This window comes from Pongo abelii, chromosome 13 (assembly GCF_028885655.2).
Source record: "Pongo abelii isolate AG06213 chromosome 13, NHGRI_mPonAbe1-v2.0_pri, whole genome shotgun sequence".
In the NCBI taxonomy this organism is placed as follows: domain Eukaryota; kingdom Metazoa; phylum Chordata; class Mammalia; order Primates; family Hominidae; genus Pongo; species Pongo abelii.
This window is the reverse complement of record NC_071998.2, coordinates 91,342,340-91,356,277: the sequence shown is the minus strand read 5'-3', so window position 1 is coordinate 91,356,277 and position 13,938 is coordinate 91,342,340. Positions and strand designations below refer to the sequence as shown.

At 38.4% G+C, this 13,938-nt stretch overlaps 2 protein-coding genes across 8 annotated transcripts in view; one reads left to right on the top strand and one right to left on the bottom strand.

The window, feature by feature from the left end:
- Positions 1-10,641, top strand: part of TEX10 (testis expressed 10) — a 50,763-nt gene extending 40,122 nt beyond the window's left edge. Inside the window, exons 12-15 of one of the 2 annotated variants that reach the window (XM_009244686.4) lie at positions 2,344-2,424; positions 4,037-4,218; positions 8,888-9,098; positions 10,423-10,641. In XM_009244686.4, coding sequence (XP_009242961.3) covers positions 2,344-2,424; positions 4,037-4,218; positions 8,888-9,098; positions 10,423-10,536 — 588 coding nt within the window. In that variant the 3' untranslated portion in view covers positions 10,537-10,641. 2 annotated transcript variants of the gene reach the window in all.
- A 1,222-nt stretch (positions 10,642-11,863) lies between these two features.
- INVS (inversin) overlaps positions 11,864-13,938 on the bottom strand; it is a 203,359-nt gene continuing 201,284 nt past the window's right edge. For all 6 annotated transcript variants that reach the window (XM_054520364.2, XM_054520363.2, XM_002820038.6 and 3 more), the window contains one exon: positions 11,864-12,119. In XM_054520364.2, the coding sequence (XP_054376339.1) occupies positions 12,013-12,119 (107 nt within the window). In that variant the 3' untranslated portion in view covers positions 11,864-12,012. The remainder of the gene's footprint in view (positions 12,120-13,938) is intronic.

Here is a 13,938-nt window from a genome sequence, read left to right as displayed (position 1 = left end):
CGGTTATGGTAGCACATGTAACTTTCTTGGTATGATACTTGGGGAGAGTTCAGGTAGTCTCCTGTTTGTGAAAGAGGAGATTATATTAGAGTAGTTATGGCAGACCAGTTTTCTGCAAAAAACAGTGGAGAATGGTATTTAGAAACCAACATGTGGAATTTAGGTGTGCTTATTGCTGTTGGGTGTTGCTTCTCCCGTATCCTCTTATTGGACATAAAGTAGTCATTCAACACCACAGAGTTTATTCTAGTTATATCCTGTTTCTTTTTTGTACCTGCTTTCTCTGATAGAAACCTGGCTCCAGTTATACTTAATATATTTACTTGATCAGCTTCTCTGTCTATAATTAGTCTTCCTTTGCTGGCGCCCCTCTCATCTCACTCCATTTGGGCTCTGGTTCTTTCGGGCTGTCCACTCTGGGCCATCTCAGCACTCCCACCAAATCCAGTGCCAAAGTTTACCTAGTTTGGCTCCAGCCATTGGCTTTAGGACTGAATTGTTTAGGGCGGCAAGGGGAGGCAGAAGGGAAGTGATGAAGTGGTCATTATTGAATGTGTACTTTTCAAATGTGGTTTGGATTAATAAAAATATTCACCATGTTTGCTTTGGAGTGGGAAGATGGCCTTGGAAATGAGTTTTTTCTCATTGTTACTTATAGGTATAAAAGAAAAAGTTACCAAGTAAAATATCTGGGTAATATCTACAAGATATTTTACAGAGAAATAATGTATAGATCTGTTGATTTCCCCACCACACTCAAATCTGTAAATAACAAGTATAAAAAGTCTTGATTTTTCAGGGCTAGATGACAGCTCTCTTGAACATAACTGACTGATCTCTTCCTAGAGTGATATTCGTCCTTCCACCATTCTTGTTTTTTCATGTGATGTTTTTACATATTTCATTTTTGGTAGTATACTGTATCAGATTCTGGAGTTTGTGCTGTGACTGATATCTGTGAAGGACTTAGTACTGTTCTTGACTCTTCTTGTTTTTCTGAGAACTTAGGAAATTAAAAATACTAGGGGTTTTACTTCTAACTCTCTACTTTTTGTGCAGATTTCTTTTTTACCTTTAGAGAATAGGAGGCAGTGTTATGATTAAATTGAACAGGATATTTGTATTTTCTGGGTCATAAATATTTTTCTGTGATACATTTCTCTATCAGGTGGGCAAAAAAGCTTTTGTTAGCCCTTTGTTCATATCACTCAGATCTTTCTGTCGTAGCACTCAATAGAAATACAATATGCCCTCACTTAATATCCTCAGTAGGTGCTTGAGGAAACAGAAATGACATACACGGCAGGTCCTTGAATAACACTTATTTTTTGGAGACAGTGTCTCACTCTGTCATCCAGGCTACAGTGCAGTGTCACCATTATGGCTTACTGCAGCCTCAACCTCCTGGGCTCAGGCGATCCTCCTGTCCCAACCTCCTGAGTAGCTGGTACCACAAGCACGTGCTACCACATCTGGCCAACTTTATTTTTTTTTCTAGATGAGGTACCACTATGTTGCCCAGGCTGGTTTCAAACTCCTGGGCTCAAGCAGTCCTCCCACCTTGGCCTCCCAAAGTGCTAGAATTACAGTCATGAGCCACCAGGCCTGGCTGAAAAACGTTTCTTAATAATGTTGATTGGGGGAAAAAATGATTGCATTATACATTGTTTTGCTTAAAGTCATAGTTCCCGAGAACCTGCTGAAGTTGTTAAATAGAGACTTACTGTATGGTCTCCATGTTGGTATATTGTAAGCCACTTGAGGGGTATGAGAAAGAAGAGAAGGTTTCTCATTCTTTTATTCCTGTGCATGGCATCTAATAGGGGCTAGCTCAATATTCAACATATGATTAGTAGATGAATTATTTGGAAAATTAGGCCATATATAAGGTCTATTTGTTTGATCTTTGACATTTGCATTTTTAAAGTAATTTGTTATATGTTTCCTGTTAATATGTAGAGCAAGTAGGTATTAAAAGAATCTATTGCTGGGCACAGTGGCTCACACCTGTGATCTTAGCACTTTGGGAGTCTTGAGGTAGGTGGATTGCTTGAATCCAGGAGTTTAAGACAAGCCTGGGCAAAATGGTGGAACCCCATCTCTACTAAGAATACAAAAATTAGCCAGGCGTGGTGGTGTGCACCTGTAGTCCCAGCTACTAGGGAGGCTGAGGCCAGAGGATTGCTTGAGCCAGGTCACGGGGGTTGTGGTGAGCTGAGACTGCATCACTGCACTCCAGCCTGGGTGACAGAGTGAAACTGTCTCAAAAAAAAAGAATCTGTTGAACTTGTTTCTGACCTAAAATGTTCTGATTTGGTTAGTGGTTTTCTCCTTTTCTGACAGGCAGTTTTTCACAGTTTATTGGTTATTCCTGCCCGAAGTCAGAACTTTGACATCCTGCAAAGTGCCATCAGTAAGCATTTGGTAAGTATCCTTAAACTTTTTCTCTTAAGAACGAACACAAGATGCATTGGTTAAAATAGTTTTCCACAGCCCCAGAAAGAGCATGTCTGGAATTCTAAGATTAATGATACCATAGTCTCTTGCAGCATGATGCATTGGCAAGAACTGAAGAATCTTGGTATTTTTCTTGGCTGTTATTAATTTAATTCTGAGTGACCTTGAGAAAAGTCTCTTCTTAGGACCTCACTTTTCTAAATCAGCGAAATAAGGGACCTGAAAATTAAACTTCACATCCTTTCCAACTTCTGTAATTCGCGTGTGCTTGGCCTCAGTCTATTGAGAATTCAACATCTAGACTGAAGTCTGGGTTCCACCTAGAAGGTTTGGGGTCCAAAGTAGGCACATCATCTAACCCGGCACAAGGTGTGGTCACTGGCAGCTGTAGACTCAACCCTGAGACTGACCTGTTATTTGATATTGGATGTCTCATTTCCATTGGTATTAAATTCACATTAGATATACCTCTGTAGTTGCTTTTAACTTTCTCCAGTGTTTATACTCTTATCTTTGGCTTTTTATTGTAATGTATTATAGTACAAAGCAGGGCTCCCAAATTATATCTTTGAGAAATACACTTGTTTGGATAAAATATAGGCACATCCAGACTCCTTTTTCTCTTAAAGTGTTACTTCCCTTGAGTTGGAAGAGAGTACTGCTTTGAATACCTAGTACTTTCTCCCTGCTGTCAGACTTCCAGTCCTTACCCCTGTGTCATCAACAATGCCTACTTTTTTTCCCTACCTCCACTCCAGAGAATTAGACTCTCCTTTGACTACATTCATTATTCTAGTAAAAGTTCAGTATGCCAGTCAGTCTTGGCCACTATTTTCAGACAGCCTGTGGAGGAGGTTAAGACATCAGAGTTTGCAGACTTTTTAAAATCATTACCCAACAGTAGTCTCCAGGAGATTGAAACCATGTATATATACACTTACAAGTTAGACTCTACCTTAATGACAATGCATATAGTACATTCTAGATGAATTAGCAAACCCTAATGACCCTTCCTGGGTTTCCTGGCAGTGAAGCAGTCAAATGTTAACTATAGTAATATCCTACTGACTCCGGTAGAGTTATGTTTATTCATGTCTGAATGACTAAATCAAAGTGCAGAGGAAGGCTAATTTTGAAATGAACTATTTATACATTTAATTACCTGGCATAGGAGTGGTGCCACATGAAAGTTTTCCAGCCTGAATAATTAAAAAATTTTTAAGTATGATTGTTGGTATTCAGATTTTCTTTGAGTGCATGAAATAATCCCTTTAAATAGTTATTTCTAACCAGCAATAGACATTTTATAGACAATTTAGAAGATTTTGTCATGAAGGGGAGGCAGTGGATTGGGTTAATAGCACTTCTTGCGTTTCCATGTTTTCAAAGTCATTTAATTTAGGGATTAAATTCTCAAAGGAAAACAGGACCTTAAGGTGTGGCAGGTGGCATATGTTAGGTATATATTAGTTTTCAGTAGAAATGATGTAAAGTTAATCGTGAATTAACAGGTTTTGGTTTTATTTGGAGGAGCGGGTCTGTTTTGAAGAGGTAATTAATCTCGTTTTTCTCTGCTTAGGTTGGGTTGACTGTAATTCCTGACAGCACGGCTGGCTGTGTTTTCGGTGTTATCTGTAAGCTCCTGGATCATACTTGTGTAGTTAGTGAGACTCTACTGCCATTTCTGGCTTCTTGTTGCTACAGTCTTCTTTATTTTCTGCTCACTATAGAGAAAGGGGAAGCAGAACATCTAAGAAAGAGGTAATTATTTTTTATTCTTCAACCTTAATTTTCCGACTGTTCCTCCTCCCCCAACCAAATAATAAAATAGACAGTTAAAGATAATTAGGTTATACAAATACCTTAAATTCTGTTTCAGAGAGTTTGTGTCAGCCTAGCTAGCTTTTTCTTTGTTCCTTCATGAATCCCCTTTGTGTTGTAGTGAAAATTTTTAGTTTTTTTTTCTTTCCCCTTTAAGTTACAAATTTGAAAACTTAGATGGCATTATAAAATTTCTTCAGAGGTTTCTTTTATTAACATTGCTATAAGTCTAGCAAGAAAAATAATTCTACCCTTAGGAGGATGTGCTATTAGTACCAACCTTTTTATTTTGTTTTGAGCTTCATTAGAGCTAGCCAGAGTGGGAATTTTAAAATCTTGGATTTAAGGAAAGTCTTGTAAGATGCTAGTGCTTTTAATTAGTACTTTTGCTCGTATATAAAATATTCAGGCTAGAGCTTTTAGCATAGTTGGGAAGATTTTACTTTAATTTTAAAAAGTATTTTATGCTTGTATTCTTATTGGTGTGCCCATTAAAAGTTCATTGTAGAAGGTTTTAAAACCTGCTAACAGGTTGGCAAATATTCTGTCACCTGCTGTTAATGTTTTGATGTGTGCCTTTTTGGTCTTTTTTGAACTTTTAAATGACATGAAAATACATATACTGAATGTATAAAAAACATTTATGTAGTTTAAAAGGTAATTATAAACTGAACCTCCATTTAACCAACGCCAGGTTTGGATATAGAATATCATCAGCACATATACTGTTAATGCACCCTGCACAGTTAAATGTCTTCTACATACCCCTCTGCCCCAGATCACTGGGTGTTGATCAACTTCATTACCTTAAAAAAAAAATGGTTTTATGTGCATTTGTGAACAGTATCAGGTTTGTTTTGCATATTTGTGGATTTTTTGTAATGGGAATTATACTGCATTTATGTTTTGTGATTTGATTCTCTCAGCATTGCTTTTGAGATTGATTGAAGTTGACTCATTCAGCTGTATTTCATTCGTTTTTATTTCTCCATACCAGGGTTCAGCAAACTTCTTTCTATAAAGGGTTAGTTAGTAAATATTTTAGGTTTTGCAGACCATTAGGTCTCTGTCACGGCTACTCAGCACTACCATGGTAGTGTGAAAGCATCAATAGATAATATGTAAATAAATGAGTATAATTGTGTTCCAGTAAAACTATTTACAAATACTTACCATGGGCTGGATTTGGCCTGTGGCCATAGTTTGCTCAGTCTCCTCTATAGTATTCTGTTACATGCATGTACCATAACTTAGCCATTTTATTGTCAGCATTCAAATTTTTTCCAGTAAGAGTATGTGCATAGAAAAAAATTGTGTATTTCACTTTAAATATACTATAAAATTTATGCATAACATAAATTCGACGATAGTTTTCTTATACATCATCAAACATTAGGTCTGACAGGTCAAGAAAAGGCTTTATAAGTAGCAAGGAACTTCTCAGGGTTCTAGAGATTTTATAATATCCCCACTTAATGAAATGTGTGTGTATTGCTATTTGTTATTTCCTGTCACTTGAAGTATGGCCCCTAAAACAACTTCATGCAAAGTTTCAAAGATCTATTGTAGTTTCTTATAGAGAAACGTCCTTTGACTTCATGTGGCTGGAATGAACAAAATTAAGTGTGTGTAATACTTGTTTGCCTGTTTAAAATGCCCAGTTGTAGAGGTATTCTATATTGGGTACTGGAAAGGTTAACATTACTAGGATATTAGGCACAGTTGGCAGCCGAAGTCTTAGGTACCTAAAATTCCCATTTGGGCTATTTCTTCCCCACTGGAGAAGGTGTTTATAAGATTACAAAATGATGAGAATGCTAGTCAAATTACTGGGGAGCCTTTGATTTCACAAGTGCTAGCCAGAAAGTTAGGTTTGACTGAGTTGAGTTGTTTAGTACTGTGTCTGCTGTGCCTTGAAGATACTGTTCTATTATCTCCTTGCCTCAGTGTTACTAATGAAAAAATCTGCTGTTAGTCTGAGCCCTCTTAGTTTGTAGGTAGTAATCTTATAGGAAGTAATCTGTATTTTTACTGTTTTCTCTTTATCTTCGGTGTGTTGCAGATCAGGATGTGTCCTAGTGTAGGTTTGTTATTTATCCTGCCCGAGACATAGTGTGCTTCTGTAATGTGAAGATTCAGTTTTTTTTCTTCAAGTCTGGAAAGTTGTTATTAATTTCTAACCATCTTCCCCCATTGTTTCTATTTTCTTCTAAAAACTCCTTTTAAACATAGGGAGCTTTTTATTCTGTCTTCTTTATCTCTTAAAAATCTTTCAATTTGCTAATTCTTTTACTTAATCCTCCTACTGAGATTTTATTTCATCAACTTTTGTTTTGTTTTCTTTTGGATTTGTTTCTGTTTTGGATTTTTATTTGGTATTTTGTCATTTTCGCGTGTTCTTGGTTTATTGGTGTTTCTTTAAAGTTCTTGTTAGTTCCATTAGCTCCTTTTTCCTGTAGTGTCGGCATTCTCCCTTATTTTAGGGAGCAAGTTGAACAGACTTGTATATTTTGGGCTGCATACCTTTTCCCTAAGTGTGTCTTTTGTGGGAGTTCTGTGGAGGTTTATGGAGACTTCCCTGTAGGATAGTTTGACATTTGCATTTTCCTGGCTTCCCATTCTATGCAAGGAGCATAGTTCAAACTCCCTGCCTTCCATACCTGGGCTCTGAAGCCTCAGCTTCCAGTACTGTTGACTGTTGAAAATCCTAGCCCTAAAATCCCACATACAGTTTTTATGACGGTTGGATATCTTTATATGAATTTCGTTATAGTTTCTTTCACCTAGACGTTTCACCCATCTGGCCTTGAGCTTGGCTGTCTTTTTTTTAAAGGTCTGTGGTTATTTGAAATCCACTAAAATTAAGAAAAGTAGAAAATGAAAATATTTGATTATTACAGGAGTAACTTGTAAAACCCAAGGGCTAGGAATTAGAAATTTAGCAAGAGACAAAGCAGCTTACTCTATTTTTCTTCTAGTTTGTATACTCTATATCTCCGTGCCTTTGTGTTAGCTACATCTGCAGTCTGGCTTTCTCTTTTCTCCTTGCACGTGACTGTCCCAGCTGGGCTCTGCATAAGAGTATCTATTTGGCCTAGAATGGATTCACTATTCACCATAGATGGAATTACCATATGTGCAGTCAGGGAAATTGGTTATATGGTGAAAGGGCTGCTCTCTCTAGACCTGGAGGTAGTCAGGTTCTCTTAGAAAGATTTAGGAACTAGGAGGATTATACGCTCCTGGTAAAGAAGCGGCAAAAAGGTCAGAGCCTTTCATAGTCAGTGGACTCTAGGTCCATGTGAATATTGCACCATCTAATTAACACTTGTAGAAGTGGTTAGGCTAGCTGCAAGGTCACCTGTCTCTACCATAAACATTTTGCTCTATAAAGATACCAAGAGAATGATGTTCTTGATTTGGCTCTTAGCCTAAATGTTAGTGAAAAACACCATGTTTATTGAAATGTGGATAGTTTCTCTTGTTCTTGAATTTAATTAGGGCCCACTTGTCTTTTTTTTTTTTTTGCAATTGCTTTTGAGGACTTAGTAATGAATTCTTAATCTATCTTGAGTTAATTTTTTTTTTTTTTTGAGACAGAGTCTCGTTCTTTTGCCAGGCTGGAGTGCAGTGGCGTGATCTCGGCTCACTGCAACCTCCACCTCCCGGATTCAAGCAATTCTCCTCCTCAGCCTCCCAAGTAGCTGGGACTATAGGCGCGTGCCACCATGCCCGGCTAATTTTGTATTTGTAGTAGAGATGGGGTTTCTCCATGTTGGCCAGGATGGTCTCAATTTCTTGACCTCGTGATCCACCTGCCTCAGCCTCCTAAAGTGTTGGGATTACAGCTGTGAGCCACCGCACCTGGCCAAGTTAATTTTTTGTATATGATGAAAGATAGGGATCCATTTTTATTCTTCTACAAAAGGATAGCCAGTTGTCCCAGCACCATTTATTGAATAGGGAATCCTTGCCCTGTTGCTTGTTTTTGTCACCTTAGTTGAAGATGAGATAGTTGTAGGTATGTGGCTTTATTTCTGGGTTCTCTTTTCTGTTCCATTGGTTTATGTGTCTGTTGTTTTCAACCATTACCATGCCATTTTGGCTACTGTAGCCTTGTAGTGTACTGTGAAGTCAGGTTGTTTTTGCTTAGGATTGCTTTGGCCATTCTGGCTCTTTTTTTGGTTCCATGTGAATTTTAGAATATTTTTTTCTAATTGTGTGAAGAATGATGTTGGTAGTTTGATAGGAATACAATTGAATCTGTAGGTTGCTTTGAGCAGTGTGGCCATTTTAACAATACTGATTATTCCAATTTATGAGCATGGAATGTTTTTCCATTTTTCTGTGTCATCTGTGATTTCTCTCAGCAGTGTTCTGTAGTTTTTCTTGTAGAGATCTTTCACCTCCTTGGTTAGATGTATTCCTAGGTATTTTGTGTGTGTGTGTGGCTACTGTAAATGAGATTGCATTCTTGATTTGGCTCTCAGCTTAAATGTTATTGGAAAACATGTTTCTTAAAAGGACATTTCACTTTGGGGGAATATAGAAGGGGGGCTTTTCCTGTGGGCATTTGCTCACTGACTCATTTCTGTCTCTGTTATTGTAGGGACAAGCTGTGGGGGGTCTGTGTCTCCATCCTGGCTCTCTTGCCTCGAGTCCTCAGGTTGATGCTGCAGAGCCTGAGGGTGAACAGAGTTGGGCCTGAGGAGCTGCCTGTTGTGGGCCAGCTGCTTCGACTGCTGCTTCAGCATGCACCCCTCAGGACTCATATGTTGACCAATGCGATCTTGGTGCAGCAGATCATCAAGAATATCACGGTAAGAAGCATGGTACCGGAGGCTTTGCAATATTAGCATAAGAATGAATTTATGACGGGGGCATGGGGGTGAGTGTGTTTTGAGGGAGGAAAGGGATCCCATACATTGAGTCCAGGAATTAATCCCAATATGGTAGTTTCTCAGGGTCTCCCGTGCTGTCCAGCACCTGACTGTGACTTAATGGGGGGTGTGTGTCTGTGATTCCAGAATTGGTAATAAAAGTCTTAAAATAATCAAACTAAATGAAGGTGACAAAGCTTAGTTTAGTTTGAAAAGGTAAGGGCATCAGAGTCATTCCTACCTAGACTGTGATACAGATTCTATTAATGAACTGTGACAGCTTGGCAAGTTTTTTTCTTTCTTTCTTACCTATCCAAGCTTGTTTTCCTAGCTGTAAAAATGGGAATAATGCCAACTTTATTGTGTTTTGGTGATCATTAAAGCAGATAACCCAAGTAAAGTTTTTAGTATACCTGACATTTGTTAAGTGCTCCATAAATGTTGTCATTAAGGAAATTATTTAGCAGGAATAAACTTCAGGCCAATTTCTAGTCACTTAGTTCACTCTAAAGTAAGAAAATCAGAAGTTGCAGACTTCAGCTTTGTCTAATGGTTGGCTCTCTGCCTTCAGCTGTGTCTGTTTGGCGGGGACAGCTCTGTTGTTTAGGATTCCTTTGGTGATTTTAGTTTGCGGGGGTTAAAAAAAGTGTCTTGTATAGTTTGATTTGCAGATTATCCCTTGAGATTCGTAGTGATACTTTGAAGTAATAGTGCTTTTACATGCATATAACACAGGTGCTCATTAGAATTTTTTCAGTAGCCTTTGTAGGGGTGGGGTAATGGAAGTGGCAGTGGAATAATTCAGAAATAGTGAAGGGAAGAAAATCAAGAGCTTGGATTATTCCCAGACTGGAGAATCAGCCCATCTTTGTAAAGAAGAGATTGACAGAAACTGTTGGTTGGCCCTGTAGAGTTATTCTCAGTTGGCATTGGGGTAAAGATCGTGAGACACTAGAATGGCAAGAGGGAGAGGCAAGGGTGAAGGGATGGTTGGTGGTGAAATTTCATTAGTCTCTAGCATGTGCAGGAGGGAACAGACTCAACAAGAAACCATTAGCATTTGAGGATATAACTAGGAATTTTCACTGCCTGTGGTAATGCCCGATTAATAGTTCCCTGTTTCCTGGAAGACTTCCTATGGTAATTTATAGATGGGGATACAGTTGCCAAAGCTCTGGGAAATTGTGTTTGGGTGTGAAAAATACTGTCAGGTAGCATAGTGATTTGGGTACAGTTCTCAAATTACTCTTGTTTTTCTCTCCAGACATTGAAGAGTGGAAGTGTTCAGGAACAGTGGCTCACAGACTTACATTACTGCTTCAACGTCTATATCACTGGGCATCCCCAAGGGCCCAGCGCACTGGCTACAGTGTATTGAAGAGGCCATAGTACCTCCTGTTTGAAGTTGTTTATTCACATCTATCTTATTTGAAGAAAGACTGATGTAATAGATCTTTGTCATTAAAGCTGAACTTTTAAAGAAGTTTACGAACCTTCTTTGCACTGATATAGGAAAATAATGCTTGGGAGTTCCTATTGATGTGTAGGCTGGCTTCCTGGACTAGCACACGATACATGGTCACAGGTGGTTGTGCATTGTGCATTTCATAGGAGCTAAATATTTACAAAATATAGAGAGTGATACTATGGTACCTTCTGTTATATACCAAGAAATTGGCTAAATCTTTGTAATCCCATCCAGGCAGACCTCATTCTTTGTGTTTTTGTGATCACAAAAACGATGAATATAATAATTAGTAAACTAAAAACCAAGGTAATTAACTTAAGTGAACACTTCATTGCCTATCTCTTACCGTTAGCACAGAAGTGGCACTGATCGGAAGAAAATGAAGGCAACCCCCAAAATACTTGTAAAATATATCACTGTTTATGCCTACTGTCTATATTCCCACAGCAGCTTTCCCCTTAAACAATGTGAAAGAGCCCATGATCACTGGATTTTATTTAAACCAGGTGTTCTTAGAGTGCTAGGATGTGTGCCGTTTCATTCTTCCCTGCCAACAGGAATGGCATTTTAAGAAGATTGCTCACTTCTGCAAGTTGGTCAGAAAATACAAGTAGAACGTTGAAGCCTGAGTTAGCACCTTGCTGTATGAACAGTCTGGTCTGTAAACCCTACCTGACAGAATCTTTGATACTGTAATATGGCTGTTGGTATTCAGCACTGAGAAAGCCATTCAGAGAAGACACGGCGGCAACTTGTGGCCTTGAGAGGCTAACGTAGGAACTGTAAAATGTAAGGAATCACCAGAATGTATCTATGGTCTTTTGGACAATTTCTAAATGCAAACAGTGGGTCATGATTCTGATCTAAAATTTAAACCTGATTAATTTTGAAGTAACAGTGGGATGTGATGTGGTGTGTGTGATAAGTTTGTTGCATTAGATTCCAGGAAAGTAGTGAGAGGAAGGCTGCTGTGGGACAGGCTTCCTATCTCATTTAGGTTCATCTCTTGAGACAAGAAGCCAGTACCAGCTAGCTGGCAGAAATCCCAACCCAGCAGCCATAGTTTTCCTTAGATTTTGCTGTTAATTATGAATTCTCATTTCCAACCGTACAGACTGAGGTGAAAGCAGACACTCAGGCACTTTGCACAGACATAGTCTATGCAGGTCTTTTCAGTGCAGGCTGTGTTGATTGACAAAACAATGCTGTGTAAGAGCAGAAAGGAAACATTCTGACATTTTCTTTCGGTTAACACATTTTTAGGTGAATCAGCCTTCAGGTACAGATATTAAAGTTTTCCCAAGGTGTAAAAGATTACCAGCAGAAAATCTGAACTCTGCACTAGCTATGCCAGCTCCCCCGAACACAGTCTTCCTCCATAGGCAGTCAAGGTTTTGTTTTGCTTTTTGGCTGAGTAGCTGATTGCAGGTTATAAGAAAAGTTCTTCAATCTTCCACTGTTCTCAAGGAGATGTATACACTGTAGGTTGCTCACTGTTAAAAACAAATACCAGATAGATATTAAGGTTATTAATTTTAAGGCTGAAGGGAATAGTTCATTGGGTTGAGGAAGAAGGATTTAGGTTTAGGCTATCCCTGGGATGATGGGCCAGTTTACTGTAGAGGCAGGATGACTTAATATAATAGCTTTATATTTTCCGCAGTCTCAAGATATGGGACATGTCTTCAAGGGAAACTTGATTAAGAGAGAGCAGGCACTTGGGGAGCTGGTACCGGAACCTCGGTCTTCAGTCTGCCTGAAATAAATATATTCTCTCTCTCTGTCTCTCACGTAACACATTACATAAACAGGTAACACATCTTCTAACTCTCCTATTACACTTTGAATAGTTGTTCTAGAAAATAGGTTTGTTAGAAAATATTCAGATCCTCATGAATGATAAGCTGATGGGAATATCAAAATGGATTTTTGAGGCCTTTTTATGACTTTGAATTAACAAATGTATAGGATGCCACAGTCAGAAAACATTAGTGATATACTTTGACAAATGATACTGAGGCCCCATATGGTTGAGAGACCTTGCGGAAGACATTGCTATATTTTGCTTCTAACTTTTTATGGAGCATATAAGCAAATACATTAAAGGTTTAGTAGTTTTAAAAAGTAACAAACATATGTCTCAATTTTTCTCTCTTGGTTTTATAACTTCCACAAAATTATTTTAATGTGAACTATTGCTTTTGGCTGTCTTCACTGTATCTTAAATGGAGTTGTCATCTGTGTACCCCTCTGCAGGTGAGCAAGAATAAACTGGATTTGTACAGGGGGTACCAATACTAATAATCACAGTTACTCCATTCACTGGAATGGAACTTTAAAGGGAGTTCTTTTCTTTTATTGTTAAAGAGATAGGCCCAGGTGTGTGTGTGTGTGTGTGTGTGTGTGTGTGTGTGTGTGTGTGTGTGTGTGTCAATAAAAGGCTCTGCTGAGATTCTTGATGGGTGGTTTGCAAGGCTGGGTGTAGAAGACTGACGTGAGCAGGGATTGTTTTGCTGCCTCCCAAATACATGTGGAGAAACAGCCCAAGGAAGCTGGCATTTTGCTATATCCACCTTTCTCTTTCTTCCTTTTTAAGTGGTAAAGGCACTACTAAAACCTCAGGGGTGAGGGGGGTCTCTCTCCAAGTTGGAGGGTGAGAGCAATAATATTCATTAACTGGTTAATGCTTAATGTGGGTGGGCTTGAGCCTAACAAAACCGTGTGTTCTCCTAAATTTGGGGTTAGGAAAAGATCATTTTATCCTTGTCTGATTTTAAGCCAGTCAAAAATATGTGTAGGACAAATAAGTTGCTTGTTCATATGAAGTCCTAAGAAATCATTAAGTATTGATTTGAATTTATTTACTCTGTCCCTTCTGAGTCCCTTAACTAAAAAACTTATATGCTGCTAAACACCATTTTAAAAGATTTCTGGTAGTCTTGGATTTCTTTTTCTCTTAAGACTGAAAAATGATCCAGTTATCTAATTTATGCTAGTATTTGATTGTCTAAATGCCACTTCTCTGGTAGTGATATCTGACAATTCTGTTTTTGAAATGATTCTTCAATTTGCTCAGGTATAATGAAAGGGTTTTTTTGTTTGTTTGTTTTTAAACAGACTGTAGGCCTTGATTGCTTTGAAAGTTTCTAACTACCCCACCTACCACTCCCTGATCAGCCTGTCTGTATTACATGAGTTGTCCAACACTTATTAAAGATTTGGCAGTAATTACTCTGTCCCCCACCTCCAGGTTTTTGCCCCCCATCAAAAACTAAATGAATGTTAAAGTTCATGCTGACAGTCATTGTTCAC